General features: G+C 36.1%; 1 protein-coding gene across 1 annotated transcript; it reads right to left on the bottom strand.

Moving 5' to 3' along the window:
- Positions 1-354: 354 nt before the first annotated feature.
- LOC148302371 (RNA-binding protein RO60-like) lies at positions 355-16,662 on the bottom strand. Its single transcript, XM_088271729.1, has 12 exons — positions 16,444-16,662; positions 14,403-14,742; positions 13,710-13,875; positions 11,741-11,902; positions 10,803-11,026; positions 9,206-9,459; positions 7,153-7,274; positions 5,851-5,991; positions 4,855-4,980; positions 3,141-3,283; positions 1,884-2,080; positions 355-843 (listed from the first exon to the last, which is right to left on the bottom strand). The coding sequence occupies exons 2-12, from the start codon at positions 14,739-14,741 to the stop codon at positions 702-704; spliced, it is 2,016 nt and encodes a 671-aa protein (XP_088127855.1). The 5' UTR covers position 14,742; positions 16,444-16,662; the 3' UTR covers positions 355-701.

Below are 16,662 nucleotides of genomic sequence, written 5' to 3'. Positions count from 1 at the left end.
CTAAAATATCAAAGGGCAAAAAGAAAGAAATCCTTTTCTTAGCAACCAAAAATTGATTATTCAAAATATTATAAATATAAAAAATAGTGGTCTTATTTTGACTATGTGCATTATAAAGACTTGTATTTTTTCCACTATGATACATAAAATAAGGCAGTGATATTTTTTGTCTCATAAAATTTAGTGTTACCAACACTGCCTTATACTAAAGGCCTCAAACTGAATTCAAGATGGCGGCCAAAGAAAGAAACCAACTTTATCTATGGAAAGAACAATTTTTTCTTTCAGCACACATTTTGAAGGGAAGAAAATAGTTGCCATTTTTTTTCTTCACAAGTAGGTACTGTGATCTTATTCGAGGGCTGTCAGTGATCATGTATATTAAATTATTTGATATCTTAAGAAAAAAATAACCTATTCAAGAGTTAAAAATATATTCTTATAGATTAATTTCCTCTTAATAAAATGCTTTTTTCATACCGTGGATTATTTTTCTTCCTCAACTGCTCCAGAAATTGGGTTTTATTTGATTTTTTCTGGTACAACTTGACAATAATTGGAAACATTATATGGACCAAACGGTTGCAGTGAGCGTTGGCTATATCTACGGTGATCAGAGAGTCGTTTGAATGCGTCTAGCGCCGTTTCGTGAGGGCTGTTCAGTGTTCCGTCTTGCGGAAATAACATTTGAAGAGCGTCTATTATAACTTGTCATGCGCGTCGCCCGCAAACGCGTGTATCAGGTCGGGTATGTGCTGGTCAAAGCCAAAGATGTCCATGATCCGCTTCTTGTTGTTATCCGTTCTCAGGTTGGACAAACGACCAAGAGATATGTTGACCAATCTAAAAAAATAGAAAACAGAGTTTAAGCGAACTAAAATAAAATTCAGGTGGTAATTGATGACCTCCGCAGAGATTTTGTAAAGAACTTCATGTTGGCAGCTGTCAAGATGGGATTGCTGTACGAGGGTAGGTACCTGCTGGGAATTTCCCTAGCCCAACCCTGTATCACCGAGAGTCTTGTTGCAACAGCCACTTCAGAGAGTGATTATTATATATTATACATTACAATATAACTATATATATTACAATACTTTTATGTATGGGATCGAAAGAAGGGGGACACCGTAGGCACAAAAACACGCTTAGAGTGTCAGAAATGAAGGACTCTAAGAAACATATCTGGGAAGAGTCTACGAGACAGAATAAGGAACGTCAGGATAAGGGAAATATGCGAGATCGAAGATGTCATTAGGTGGGGAAGGCAACGAAGGAGACAATGGTATGTGAGGAGAATGGAACAATACAGCCTCCCCCACATTGCACTGTAGGGCTAACCCCGAGGTAGACGACTCCCAGGCAGACCAACAAAGAGATGGATCAACAGCTGGGAATCGACATCGCATGATTAAAAACAGGTCACAAGGCCTACATCAAGCAGAAGAAGAAGACTTTTATATAATAAGTAATTATATTACGGAGGAACACACAAATTCTGAGCCCGTATCTATTATACTTTACATTGATATTCTCATTTTATGAATACCAATAAGGAACTCCTACCAACCATCAATCAGAGAAAGCTGATGTACTTCGGACACGTCATGAGAAATGAAAAATATCATCTTCTCCACCTAATCATACAAGGAAAGATTGAAGGGTGAAGAACTCAAGGACGCCGAAGGACATCATGGCTGAAAAACCTACGACAATGGTTTGGCAGAAGCACCAAATCTCTGTTCCGAGCTGCAGCATCAAAATTGAAGATAGCCATGATGATCGCCGATCTTCGTTAGAAGTGGCACAGAAAGAAGAAGAAGATTCTCATTTTTGGAGTCGAGTTGTAGTAAATACATATCACCTAGAAGGAAAGGTCAACATACCCGGCTTGAGGGTTGAGCTTCTCCTGGTATTCGCAGAGTGCGGGGTGCGGGTTGGCCCCCTCCTCCCTCTTGTGCTTGGGAAGCCGCGTGGTCACGGCCACCGTCCTGACGATATTCACGAACAGGTCGAAGCGCTCCCCCTGAGCGGCCGCCCACTCCAGCGGGGCCGACAGCGACGGGACTCCAAGGGACACGGCCTACAAGAACAGAGACGAACAGTATTGTTTTATTTTATTTTTAAATATTGCAAGCTGTCCCACCGCATTCCCAGATCTGATACAGAAGCATCTAGGCTTCCTGACAGACCTTCTCTTGCAAATATTTTTTTTAAAAACTAACTTTGTATAAAATGTGAAACAAAATTGTATCCCAGTTTTACTGTGAATTTACATTTAAAAGCTTTCAATATCCCTGTCACTGCCAATCAAAATAAATACAAGTTTGTAAATCCACCACCAAATTTTCTAGAAGTGCCCCGGTGTAGGCAGTAACAGGGATTAGTATTTTGTTAGTCCAATTAGTCAGCTAGATCCGATTCCGAACCGACGTTGATTTTATTTCTAAAAGCGAGAGTTATATTACTGTTTCTTCTTGCTGGAAATAAGCTTCTATCATATCTTTCCATTCCCTTTAGTCTGTTGCTGTTTGTAGCCAGTTTCTACTCCCCACAGCAGCTATGTTGTCGAACCATATTTTTTGTAAAATAAAAAAAAGAACCAATTCAGAAACATTGTTATTAAATCACTAGAACTTCACTAGAATTATAAGCTTAAATAATAAAAATGAAAATGATATTTTCTAGCGTTTCTCATGTATGTGATTATAATCCAGGATTCGGTCCTCACATACTGATATAAAATTTTCTGCTCGATAAAAAGCTTCTTTTCATCTCACCAATAGATGTCTCTAGTGAAGTTCTAGTGATTCAATAACAATGTTTCTGAATTGGTTCATACATATAGAATTTCCAAGAATTTGAGTAGTGTGGTTGTCAATAATGGGTTGAATGTTACACGTGTGTAAAACTTGGCACAATTAGGTATGTCAAATACTTGAAAGCAGCCGGATCAGGAGTCGTAATAATCATCGGGTATGTATAATTAGATGCATGAATGTAGAAAAGGCGAAGAATGTTTGCAAAGACAGAGTCGTGTGGCGTTCGATTCTCTCTGCCTACCCCTGCGGCGTGATGGTTAGTTAGTTATGTTACACGTGTGTAAAGTGATCACTTAAAAAAAAAGATCTCATTCAACTGACCTTCATCTTGAGCAAGGCCTCCGGAGCGCTGAGCAGAGTGCTGTCCTCCTTTTCTAGAGAGACGCACTCGATGCCTTCATCCGTGAAGACGGCCACCGTCACGTCGGCCACGTGGGAACAGAAGTACAGCGCCAGGAGCACGGCTATCCAACAAAATAATAACAGATTTCTTAGATAATTTATTGAGATTAATGAGAGATAATCAAATAAATTATCTGGTCAAATTATAAGCTTAATAATAAAAATGAAAATGGTATTTTCTGGCGTTTCTCATGTGTGTGATTATAATCCACAATTCGGACCTCACATACTAATATAAGAGTTTCTGCTTAATGAAAAGCTTCTTTACATCTCACCAATAGATGTCTCTAGTGAAGTTCTAGTGATTCAAGAACAAGGTTTCTAAATTGGTTCATATATATAGAACTTCCAAGAATTTGAGTAGTGTGGTTGTCAATAATGGGTAGAATTGGTGAATGTTACACGTGTGTAAAGTGATCACTTAAACCAGCCTATGACGGTCGTCAGCCCCGTAAATGCCCAGACTTCCATATTCTTTTTAATCTTTGATGATATCGCTCACTCCTTTCAAGAACGTCATAAATCAAAAAACTTGATTTTTCAGGAGAACATTTTTAAATTTTAAAAATATAATACATACAATGTATTAAAAATAAACATCGAGCCACTTATTAAATTTTTTACTGTGCAACAGATCTTTTAAGGTAAAACTTGAAGGTATTTCTCCATTTGAAAAATATTTAGTATACATATTTAAAAAAAAAATTAAACAGTACATTTTATTCAAAATACAAAAACAACACTTTCTGCCCTGTAGCGGGTAAATATTAAGTTAAAAATATGCCACTTTTGCTGGGATGTAGTACATTTTCTGGACATTCAGAAAACACGCATAACTAAAAATTGACGATTTTTTATTTATGACGTTCTTGAAAGGAGTGAGCGATATGTCAAAAAATAATATGATTTCTTAGACCTTCGCTTATAGTCAAAATATAACACTATGATGCCATGAAAGACAAACGGTTGACAACACTGCTTATTTGACATAGACAAAAAGTAAGGAATAAGATAAAACTCAATTTTAAATTTTATAAAACAAAACAACTTTGTTTTAATCAACTTTTATTGGTACACTTTTTCCAACCGGTTTCATCAATAACCTTGTTATCATCAGGGTTTATGCACTAATTCTAAAACATTGAAATACTCATAGTTAGGTTATAGTTAATTACCCTTCCCTTACGATACCAAAAACTTCCACGCACTCCGTACACCATATGAAAATGTGATTTAAAAAATCAGTTTATTTAATTTAAATTTTTTCTATTTTAAATATGTACTCAAATGATGATTTCATTTGCAAATTTTTCCATGTATCCAAATCCCTGTTCACAAATCTGGGTTTCTCTACTTTTTTTTTTACATTTGGACATTTCAACATAGATGAAGAAGGCTATGGAAGTCTGGATATTTGCAGGGCTTTCAGAGGCTTATCTGCAGGTAGGTTAGTAAATAGAGAAGATAAATGTGAAAAATACATCACAAACACCCAAAACAAATGAAAATAAATCTTTGTTGAATTTATTTTGCACTTATTTAGAACCCGCCAGTTTTGCAGCTGAGCGTCTACCCAACTACGCCACGACGTGTGAATATTGTAAATATATAAGGCATGTTGTTTTCCCGTCACCTGCATTTCCCGGACTGGTGTGATTATTCCAGAAGCACACATTTCTGTCCACAACCTTAATCTTGAGGGCCTCCACCAGCTCATCAGTTAGGATGACGTCTCCCTTCCATCGGCAGCGTTGGAAATCTATAAATAAAAAAAACTTGATACAGAAATAGAAATTCAAATACAAAATTTAGTTATGTTGGAAGATATGCATTATTTTCAAGTCCATATACTTAGTATAGGTTAGGACTCGCAGGGTCCGCATTTAAAAGTACAAAGGCTGTCCGGAGATCGGATTTATACTCGGGGAAGATCAAATGCCGCCTATACAATGCCTGCATTGCTCCTGTTCTCTTATACGGCTGTGAAACATGGCACCTTACGAGGACCCAGAGCAGCCGTGTACTTAGCTTTGAGAATAGGTGTCTGCGAAGAAGCTTTGCTGTAGGATGTTATAGAACTAATACTGGCTTCTTTTCCCCTAGACCAAACATGCTCAGAGAATATCACCAAGTATCAAAAGACAGCTCGGTAGATGTGTTTCTACAGCAGACAGCTAAACAAAAAACATATTATCCTCTAACTCCTCGACAGATGTAACTAACTTGCCGGCAATGCCTTGTCTCTCTGTACCATGTATTATATATCATCTACATCAGTGTTCTTCAAACTTTTTCTATTCAAGGTACACCTACCAAATTGAGAAATATCGGAGGTGCATATTTACCATATTATGGTAACATATTTAACATATTGTATTTAATGCGAAATGTGAGCCTACTTGACTGAGCATAGGTAATCAAAATTTGGAGCAATTGTGTTATTTTCACAAAACTAGACGTTTTTTCCGCAGCACACCAACTAATCGCCACGGCACACCAGTGTGCCGCCGCAAACACTTTGCGGAACAATGATCTGAATATCTTTCTATTGGGGTAAGTTTATTACCCATTGATTGGTTATAAAATAAAGAAATTAGTTTTAGCATTAATTATTGAATATGTCGGTTACCTTTAAACATGTGCGGTCTCATATCCATGGTGATGAGGTATCTCCCCCTGATGCGTTCTTCCGCGGGTTTGGGTGTCAGGCTTCTCAACAGCAACGCCTTCAGGGCGGCTGTCACTTGCGGATTCGGTGCCATAAATTCACCTTAAAAAAATAAATATTTTTAAAATTATTAATACTTATGAAAAATTTTATTGCTGCCATCCGTTTATTATTTTTTACCCTTATTGTGCTAGAAATAGCGCATTTTGAACATAAATGTTTCAATTGAATTCTCACACTTCTGAATAAAGCATCCAATTTAATTTTTTTTTTAAATTATTATTTTTGCAGAGAAAAAATTTTCTGTCTCTCTGAAAAAGTCTCTGCAAAAAATTTTTTTTGCAGAGACCCACCAAGCCACCTTGTGTGTCTTGTCGGTGGAGTTCTTTGCTTTGATTATGGCTTCATTTCTTGCAGAATCATAGCATAAGGGCAAACAGTAGCTGTGACGCTTCTTTTAACACACAAAGGACGGGAAGGGTATTTTTACCTTCTGCGCCGGCCTCATTTCAAAGGAAGAAAAGAAGGAATTACATATTTAATGTTTTTATATGCATATTATGTACCAATCTCTTTGTTAAGGTTTTAATTATATGTACATAATCATCAAATCCCGTCGCCAGCGGTCCGCAGGCGTATAAAACTTTCTTCTTCTTTTTCCATGATCGCTCCCTAGGTGGAGCATATGGCCAACACGATTCATCTCCAAGCCACTTTGTCACGAGCCATACCATTGGCTTCCTCCCAGGTCAGTCCGGCATCTCGAAATTCCGCTAAGAACAGTCGGTGAATGGTCGTCAGCGGCCTTCTAGGAGTATAAAACACCCATCCGAAATGTATTAACGTTTGCACTTGAATTGAAATCCCTGTCGATCACACAGAGCTCATCTGTTAACTGTTCCATAAAGAAAGAATACGAGTTAGATGGGCCATTTTTAGGGTTTTCCCATAATTTTCATTCTCTTTCTCATCTTCTTTTTTCAAAATTTTCTGATTAAGATCGATCTAATTCCTTCTGATTCTTGATTGGGAAATCCACAACTGGCGCCAACCGGCCTAATTGTGAATCTATTTACAACATTTTGAGTGTGTCCAAATACTTGTTCACAAAATCTGGATTATCTCCAATTACAGGAATTATTTTCATATTACTTTTTTCTTCTTCATCTTTGATGAGATATCAAAAAATTATATAATTGTGAATCGGTGTAAATCGAGGTTTACATAACCAATCCAATAGTTATCTAACCTAACCTTACCTACCTTTTCGCTTGACTTGTTCCCATTTCTTCTGGTTGCGCTCGGTAACACGAGAGTTGAGGCACAGCGCCATCTTGTCCTCCTTAGCTTTGGTCAAGTGAGGAACCTTTACTGTGTTTATACGTCTGAAAAATTACACAATAATGTAAGTGAAAGCACCCTACCTAATAAAGAATACGTCATTTGAGAGAGATTATTCCAAAATACACACCAAGTCCAACAAAAATTCATTTTTAAATCGAGCCTGCGATATCGTAGTCATACAGGAGAAAGTGACCAACTGCAGTTTTTACAAAAACGTGATTATTAACTATTTGACATCTTACTAGCTTAATACTGCCCTGAAAAAATCCCAGAGCGATTTTAAACTTGCTTGAGCTTGAGTACACTATACCAGGAAAAAGTATGTATTAGTTTTTGTATAATGAAGATTTTAAAATCCTGTAAGTATTTGGGTGAGAATTTTCAGTAATTTTTCCTCCATTAAATTATTTATACAAAGAAGAACTAAGAAAAAGAAGAAAGATTTGCTGGTGATACTGGTGCAATTCCACGGGAATAGTATGGGGGGCACAGATCACTTTATCTCAATATTAAAGAAGACAGAGCACCAGAATCAAACTTTAGGATACATTTCTGAATCTGAGTCAGAATAATACTTCTTTACTTTTTGTATATTTAATTTTTAAAAAATTATGTTAATTTAAAAAAAAATGTTACGTAACCAGCTAATTTATATTCCAAAAAAAAGTCTTTTCTTTATATAAATTAATAAAATAAAATGGAAAAATAAATAAAAATAAAATAATTTTTTTACTGGAAAAAGTGACCAACTGCTTTAAGTAATTTTAAAAACTTTAGGATAAAAATTTTCAAAAATATTAATTACTCATTTCAATATTAGCAAATATCTCTTTTGACACAAAAATAATCACAATCGTGAATACATTATTTCTTTGTTTTTAATTGATGACAAAAGTGTAAAAACGGTTAAATGGCCCTCCTGAACATTTTACGTTTTGTCAGTTGGTCACTTTCTCCTGTACGACTACGATATGTGCAATGAAATGCTTAATGAAATAGAGATCAATAATGTATCTTTTGATACGTTTACAAGAAATATTGTTGATGTCTATTAGACCAGTTGATAAAGAAATGTTCTATATAGTTATACTTTTATGACAGTTTATTTAATTTGTTTTTATTTTTAGATTACTTAGGTGGAAACCTATAATTGGTTTTGTTATTTTTTTTGTATTTTATCATATTATGTTATTTTTGTCGAAATATTCTGTTGGTTTTCCAATAAAAAATAAAAAATAAAAATAATAAAAATCTTTTTTTCTATTTGTATGACATGGCATGTTGCAGGAGCCTGGGTCAGGACCTATCCGACACCGGAACCGTGTTAGTTCATAAGGAACCCTCACGAGAAGTGGTCTTTATTCTTTATATAACATTTATGACATGTAAGTAGTTTAAAACAGCTTGATGAAATGATGTGTCGCAGTTAATGTGTTCTTTTATTCTTATTTATGTAAATGGTACAATAGTACCGTATATATAAAAATAAAAAAAAATTCTGTTACATAGGCAACACATCGCTCACTCCTTTCAAGTATAAATCAAAAATTGTCAATTTTCAGTTGTGCATGTTTTCGGAATGCCCAGAAAATATGCTATATCCCAGCAAAACAGGCATATTTTTAACTTAATATTTACCCGCTACAGGGCAGAAAGTGTTGTTTTTGCATTTTGAAGAAAAGGTATTGTTTAATTATGTTTTTAAATAAACTAAATATTTTTCAAATGGTGAAAAAACCTTCAGGTTTTACCTACATTATATTATATTTTTAAACTTTAAAAACGTTCTACTGAAAAATCAAGTATTTTGATTTATGACGTTCTTGAAAGGAGTGAGCGACATATTGCACTATGGTTTTAGCTAGAAACCTGTAGACACTTGGACAATTTATTTTAAATTTGTAGTTAGCAGCAGTAACCAGTTGTCCTGAAAGGGTTAAACATGACTCAAGTCAAAAAGTAAAATTCTCACTTGCATCCGGCTTCGTAGTCGCACAGGACAATGTACGCGAGCAGCGGTGGTGCCGCGGGGGCAGCGTTCAGCACCCGCACCAGCGCGTCGCTCGCGTCCCCGTTCCGGGAGCCGAAGGACCTCACGGCCTCCGCCAGGCAGCTGCCCTCGGGCAGGCTGGCCGCGTGCCCGCTGATCAGCAGCCCGTTGTGCAGCCTCTGCACGGCGGGGAGCACCTCTTCGATGGGGAGCCTCTCCAGCAGGGTGTTCCACACCTGCAAATAGTCGAGGTAATAATTTTCAATGATCGCGTAAGCTTTAAATGTATTTATTCAACTTCAAGAAATCCAAGAAATCAAATATTTTTGTTGGGGTAGATTTATTTAACCCATCCGCATATCGCTAACTCCTTTCAACAACGTCATATATATCAAAAATTGACAATTTTCAGTTATGCATATTTTCGGAATGCATAGAAAATGTACTATATTCCGAGAAAAGCGTGTTTAACATAATATTTATCCGCTACAGAAAGTGTTATTTTTGCATTTTGAAGAAAACGTATTGTTTAATTATTTTTTTAAATATACTAAATATTTTTCAAATGGAGAAAAAACATTCAGGTGTTAGCTAAAAAGATCTGTTGCACAGTAAAAAGTTCAATAAGTGGCTTGATATTTATTTTTAATACATTTGATTATATTTTTAAACATTAAAAACGATCTCCTGAAAAATCAAGTTTTTTGATATTTGATGTTGTTGAAAGGAGTGAGCGATATCAGTTTTTTTTTTCAAAATGTGTTTACAAAAATACTAATCGAATGTATCCCCGAAAGTAAAAAAGAAGCCCGGCCCGGAGGGGAGGTGACAGGGTTTGTCAAACAATGACGCGCTAATATTTAGCACTTGATAAAATGAGAACAAAAATAGAAATAATTTTTTAATGTAGAAAAAGATAGCACGCACTAAACAGATTGATTTTTGTGGTGTAAATAAGCCCGACAAATCATAAATAGATATCAAGTATCTAGATCAGAAATGTGATAAGTTGACAAGAAAACTTGAAAAAATAACTCGATAAAACATTAGACCTGGGATGTAAAGCTTTGATTTGAACTGATTTTAGTTGGTATTTCAATCAAAAGGATAATTCTATACTTACAGAGACATCTTTGGTCAAATGTCGTCAATAATTTTGTATAAAAATTATAAGAAACAATGCATTACAAAAAGCTTTCTTTATTGATTTGTAGATATCACACTCAAGTATCTTTATAATATAAAGTACCACGGATGGAGGTGTGATTTAAGCTGCGGCTGATATGCGAATGTAAAATATTAGCCGCCAATGGCGGCCGGTAAGCCAATGGGTTAATGATATGTACTTTACTTTGGTAAGCAACTGACCCAATGTTGTGGTAGGACAGATTTCTGTTTTGGATGTTCCATTTTTCCAGGGTGAGTGGGCGTTCGGATTACAGAGGTGGTCAGATTATAGAGGTCCTGCTATATATGCATCTACACTTGGTAAGAATAAACAATGGAATACTAACTGATGAAAAACTAATCTTCCATCGCTCCATGAAATTCATGAGGTAGAAAAAGGCAATAAACTTACAGAGGCGTTTAATTTCCCCGCAAGAACGCAGTCGGCCAGAGTCTTCTGCGTAACGAAGGCGTTGTCTTTGACTATGGTCTGCAATCGGTCAATGTCGGTGCAGGTCTTCAATTCCCGACAGGTGCGCAAGGTTCCCAGCACCTCGGAGGCCATCTCCTCTTTGCCGTACTTCTCTTCGGTCGCCTCCAGTCCGACGCTCGCAAAAGAGAGAATGGTTTTCAAGGCTGGAATCAAATGAAACATTTCAAATAATTAAGATTAAAATAAAATAGGATGGCAGTCTGGGTTAAGTGATCTCTTTACACACGTGCAACATTCACCATTCTACCCATGATTGATGAAGAGGCATATTTTCAACTCAATATTTACCCGCTACAGGGCAGAAAATGTTGTTTTTGCATTTTGAAGAAAAGGTTTAATTATTTTTTAAATATACAAAATATTTTTTAGGTAATACTTGAAAAAACCTTCAAGTATTACCTAAAAAGATCTTTTGCACAGTAAAAAGTTCAATAAGTGGCTTGATATTTATTTTTAATAAATTGTATTATATTTTGAAATTTTAAAAACATTCTCCTGAAAAATCAAGTTTTTTTTATATATGATGTTCTTGAAAGGAGTGAGCGATATGATTTATTACAGTCTCACAGACAAAGCGATTCTATAGGAAAGATACATTGTATGGGAAGTCTTTTTATCTCATAGTCTAATAATAAAATAAAATCCTTATCCGTACCTCAATGGTGCATAGGGCACTACGACATATAAACGCAGAGTTATCTTGATCGTTTACACATGAAGGAAAGGTGATCAGGCATTTATTTGACCCCCCCTGGGAATCGAACCCGGGACCTCCAGAACGGGAGCCGAGCGTGCTGACCATTACACTACGGAGGTGGACGTTTTAGTCTAATTGCTGCAATTATCAGTTAACTCACGTATGAAGGAGTCGGGTAGCTTGACGCCGTGCGCCAGCCTCAGCACGTCTCTGTGGGTCCAGCCGTGAGCTCCCTTGGAGTGGCCAACCATCAGGGCCAGTCGGGGGGGAGGGACGGACTTGTACCAGGAGGAAACCAGGCGTCTCCAGCCCGCACCGGTTCCTGTTCATTTCAACACAACTTTTAGCTTTTTATAATAATACATTACATCACTCTCCTCGTAATTCATCGTTCACTTTGTGTAATTCTTCACTTCAAACCTTTATCCATACCCAATGGTGCATATAAGCCATAAAATATTATCCAGATCCATTTTTTTGTGTTCATTTGTTGCCTTACAAAATTCTCCTTGCCTGTTATGTACAAGGATTTATAGCATATTCAGTTCATATATCTTATATGAATGTGAATTATAGTGAATGTGTATGTTCATAATAAATTCACAGTAAAATCGGGATACAATTTTATATTGTTTCACATTTTCAATAAATTTCGCAACTTAGTTAAAAAAAAAATTGCTTAGTAAGAGCAGATCTGTCAGGAAGCCTAGATGCTTCTGCATCAGAACTGGGCATGCGGTGGGACAGCTTTCAATACAGTTCATAATAAATGAATAAGGTTGATCCCTAAAAACAATAGATACATTAAAAGCTGTCCCACCGCATGCCCAGATCTGATACAGAAGCGTCTAGGCTTCCTGACAGTCTTTATGCTGCTCTTGCAAAGCAATTTTTTTTTGTTGAACTAAGTTGCGAAATTTATTGAAAATGTGAAACAATATAAAATTGTATCCCGATTTTACTGTGAATTTACATTTAAAAGTTTTCAATATACCTGTCACTGCCAATCTAAATAAATACAAGTTTGTAAATCCGTCACCAAATTTTCTAGAAGTACCACGGTGTAGGCAGTGAAAGGGATTAGTATTTAGATCAATTAGTCAGCCAGATCCGATTCCGACCCGACATTGGCCGGTACACATATGCCCATAACCCCGACCAGCACAGCACACTGACACGGAATAGTGCAAAGACATTTACAGAGAATGGTCAGTCATCGCATTCCCACTCAACCATTATACATCGACACTCTATTACGGGTAAAGAAAAGATACAATGGATTCAATATCTTGACCGAAGACGGAGAAGAAGCAGAGGTGTATATCAGTGGCGGTCTGTGACATTTTGTAGAACGGATGCTGGACATCAAATGTTTATACTCCTACTTACTACGTACTAGATATCAAATATGCACATCTAGACGCCATCTCCATAAATCCATAAATCAATAATTACAGATACAAAACATGATCAATTCATTTTTATTTATTTAAATTATAAAGTAAATCGCAGGTTGATAATATTCAATAAAAATTTGACTTCAGTATTCAAGCTTAAAAGCAGCAGACTGTCAAAGCAACGCGCGCACTAAGAACAATCCAATAAAGTATGTGATTCTGTTCATTATACATATTGGTATTAAAGACGTTTTTTGTATGTTGGATGCTGTCATTAATATTGTACAGTTGATAGTGATGTTGGCTTGCGGGTCTCAGTGCGCATGCGCGGAAAGAACTCAAGTTCTGACGCGTTTTGCACGCGGATTACAAATCGCATCCAGTATTGCTTGTTTACGTGCTTTTTACGCGTTTCACAGTATTTGAGAATGTATGTGTATTTAGACTCGCCCGCGATCTTTGTATCGTGTCGCTCGTTGCGCGTACGCTGAGACGGGAAGATATATGGATGTTGTTTTATGATAATAATATTTATATGATTTTGTATGACAGCGCTGTTTTTGTAAAAAAATATGGTCGCTGTAGAAATATCAAAATATTTAAATTGCAGTATTGCTGTTTCAGGATAGAAGTTTAAATCTTTTTACTCTAAAATGCAAGGGATGCGGAACATCCATAGCATGTACGGACGGACCGCGCTTGGTGTATATGTACAGTTTTGATGAGATTTACCTGTCTTCAGTTTGGCCAAGTGGTGTATGAGGAGGAAGAAGTCGTCGCTGTTTGAGAGAAGGCCGGTCGCCTCGGAATACAGAAGGGTTTTGGTCGCATCAGACTGGGCCGACTTGATGGCCAGGGCGAGAGCGAATAGGCACGGCTCCACGCGACAACTCTTGCCCTGGGAATAGCAGTAGCTGTTTTATTTTTAATATATTTTTTAAGGGTAAGATAAGCATTATCGATAAAATTAAGAAAGGTGAGTTGAGATGGGCGTGTGAATCAAATGAGGGAAAGGGGATAGTATCAGTATAAAGAAATGTAGAAAAGAAGTATAAAAAAATGTATCAAGCGAATGTGGTTAGTTACAGAAGCAGAGAAAGACTGAGGAAAACTTGTCATGATAAGAAGCATATATATTTTTTAAAAAAATTATTTTTTTTCTTCACTCATTCGATTAATATGCCCAAACTGTAACAAAATGGTAAAAATGGTAACGAATTTATCAAGCGAATGTGGTTGGTATTAGAAGCGATCACTTAAACCAGCCTATGACGGTCGTCAGCCCCGTAAATGTCCAGACTTATAGACATATTCTTCTTCATCTTTGATGAGATGTCAAAAAATAATATGAAAATTCAAGATAGCCATGATGATCGCTGATCTTCGTTAGAAGTGGCACAGGAAGAAGAAGAAGTTCTATTTTACCTTCACAAATTTGATAGCTTCGATCAACTGTTTAACTTGATCTAAGTCAGCCGCCATCTCCGCAACGCAGGTGACCTTTTCAGCGTCGTAATATCTGGCCGGATTCCACACCCCCGCCACGTAGAGCCCGTCCTCGTTGCCAGTGTATAGGAAACGGTAGAGCCTGACGATGGCCGGCATCGGGTCCCTCTTGACCACTCGCTTGTTCCTCCGCTTCTTCTTGGCCGGGGGCATTCCGGCGGGTTCGGCGTCCTCTTCTTCGGTCGTCGCCGGATCGGTTTTCGGCGCTTCTAGATTATTCGGTTCCATCGCCTCCAACATTTCTGTTGGTGGTGACATTCTGCGAAACAAATTTTTGTTTTAAGTTTTACTCGGTATATACCACTATTTCTAAAAATCTATTGTCACACGTGTTTCAATGATCTATTCCGTTTTCACATATCGCTCACTCCTTTCAAGAACATCATTAATTAAAAAACTTGATTTTTGAGGAGAACGTTTTTAAAGTTTAAAAATAAAATACAATGTATTAAAAATAAATATCAAGCCACTTATTGAACTTTTCACTGTGCAACAGATCTTTTTAGGGAAAACCTGAAGGTTTTTTCTCCATTTGAAAAATAATTAATATATTTAAAAAAATAATTAAACAGTACCTTTTCTTCAAAATACAAAAACAACTCTTTCTGCCCTGTAGCGGGTAAATAATAAGTTAAAAATATGCCTCTTTTGCTGGGATATAGTACAGTTTCTGGGCATTCCGAAAACATGCACAACTGAAAATTGACGATTTTTTATTTATGACGTTCTTGAAAGGAGTGAGCGATATGTACTATATAATTTGAAATTAGCGCATATTATACTGGTTGCCACATAAGAATGCCAAATTAACACTTAAGAAATCATTTGTGCTATATGCAAGTATGTAAATGTAGAAGTAAAATCACGCGTTTCGATTGGCTGCAAGTCTGTTTGTATAGTGACCATGTCGCTCACTCCTTCAACAACATCATATATAAAAAATCGTCAATTTTAAGTTGTGCATGTTTTCGGAATGCCAAGAAAATGTACTATATCCCAGCAAAAGCGGTACATTTTAAGCTTAATATTTAACCGCTACAGGGCAGAAAGTGTTGTTTTTGCATTTTGAAGAAAAGGTATTGTTTAATCTTTTTTTTAAATATACTAAATATTTTTCAGATGGAGAAAAAACATTCAGGTTTTACCTAAAAAGATCTGTTGCACAGTAAAAAGTTCAATAAGTGGCTTGATATTTATTTTGAATACATTTTATTATATTTTTTAACTTTAAAAACGATCTCCTGAAAAATCAAGTTTTTGATATTTGACGTTGTTGAAAGGAGTGAGCGATGTCTGTAGTTTCCAAGTTGAGACAAGGAAGGGATTTTGTAGAGTTGTCGCCAGTTAAGAATGTTAAGAGTTTGGCATTCTTAACGTGCGACAACTCTACTACATACCATATAACAAAAAAAATCGCAAATACTTGTTTTTCGACTTACACGAAAATCTTTGAAAAGAATTAATCACGTCAGTAGGGGACTTACTGTAGTTAAAAATTCTCTTAATTGATTAATTAAAAACATTTAAAAAATCATAAAAACTGGAAAATTTAGTTAATTGACGCATTGCAATAATGCATTATTTCATAATCAAAAATAATAATAAAAAACCCGCCTTTTTTACAAATAAAATCCTCATTAAAACTTATCAGGCAAACGGTAAATATCGTTGACATTAAATCCTTGGTACTGTACGTATTAAGTCACTAAAAAATATTCGCAAATACGTAAATCGATGGTTGTCAAAGCAATTAATCCATTTGTACAATAGAAACCAACCTACATAGAAACTCTAGAACTAAAATTAAGTATGACACAGACCTGGAACTTTTCGTGTAAAGAATTAAATATGTATAAATATACTGTCATTTGAAATACAGTTACATTCCTTATAGGGTTAGTCGATTTGAATTTCCGAATAAATAAATTGAACACGTTACAAAATATGACAATGGTCTTACCTGTCAAGTATTTGATGTGAAACTTAACACAAAGGTTTCCAAGCAAACAAACAGCCTGTTTGAAACTACAGATTTACTATTTTCATTCGAAAACTAGCTTATTAAATCAGTTATCAAATAATAATAGCAATACAAAACACCACAAGTGAATCATTTGTGATTTTAGATTCCACAGATGCGCAGACAAAACTACAGTACATAATAGAAATTTTTCCGAAG

Source organism: Brachycentrus maculatus, unplaced genomic scaffold, assembly GCF_059751285.1.
Source record: "Brachycentrus maculatus isolate JH-2025_06_01 unplaced genomic scaffold, ASM5975128v1 h1tg000459l, whole genome shotgun sequence".
In the NCBI taxonomy this organism is placed as follows: Eukaryota; Metazoa; Arthropoda; class Insecta; order Trichoptera; family Brachycentridae; genus Brachycentrus; species Brachycentrus maculatus.
The sequence above is the reverse complement of the archived record's forward strand: the minus strand, read 5'-3'. Positions and strand labels throughout refer to the sequence as shown.

What these genes read in the sequence shown, in the direction of transcription:
- LOC148302371 (XM_088271729.1), bottom strand. Translation starts at nt 14,741, where the DNA reads ATGTCACCACCAACAGAAATGTTGGAGGCGATGGAACCGAATAATCTA. An exon ending in CTTGGCCAAACTGAAGACAG is followed by an intron (nt 11,903 to 13,709) that starts GTAAATCTCATC and finishes TGAAATGAACAG; the next exon opens with GAACCGGTGCGGGCTGGAGA. An exon ending in CACCAGTCCGGGAAATGCAG is followed by an intron (nt 3,284 to 4,854) that starts GTGACGGGAAAA and finishes TTTGTTGGATAG; the next exon opens with CCGTGCTCCTGGCGCTGTAC.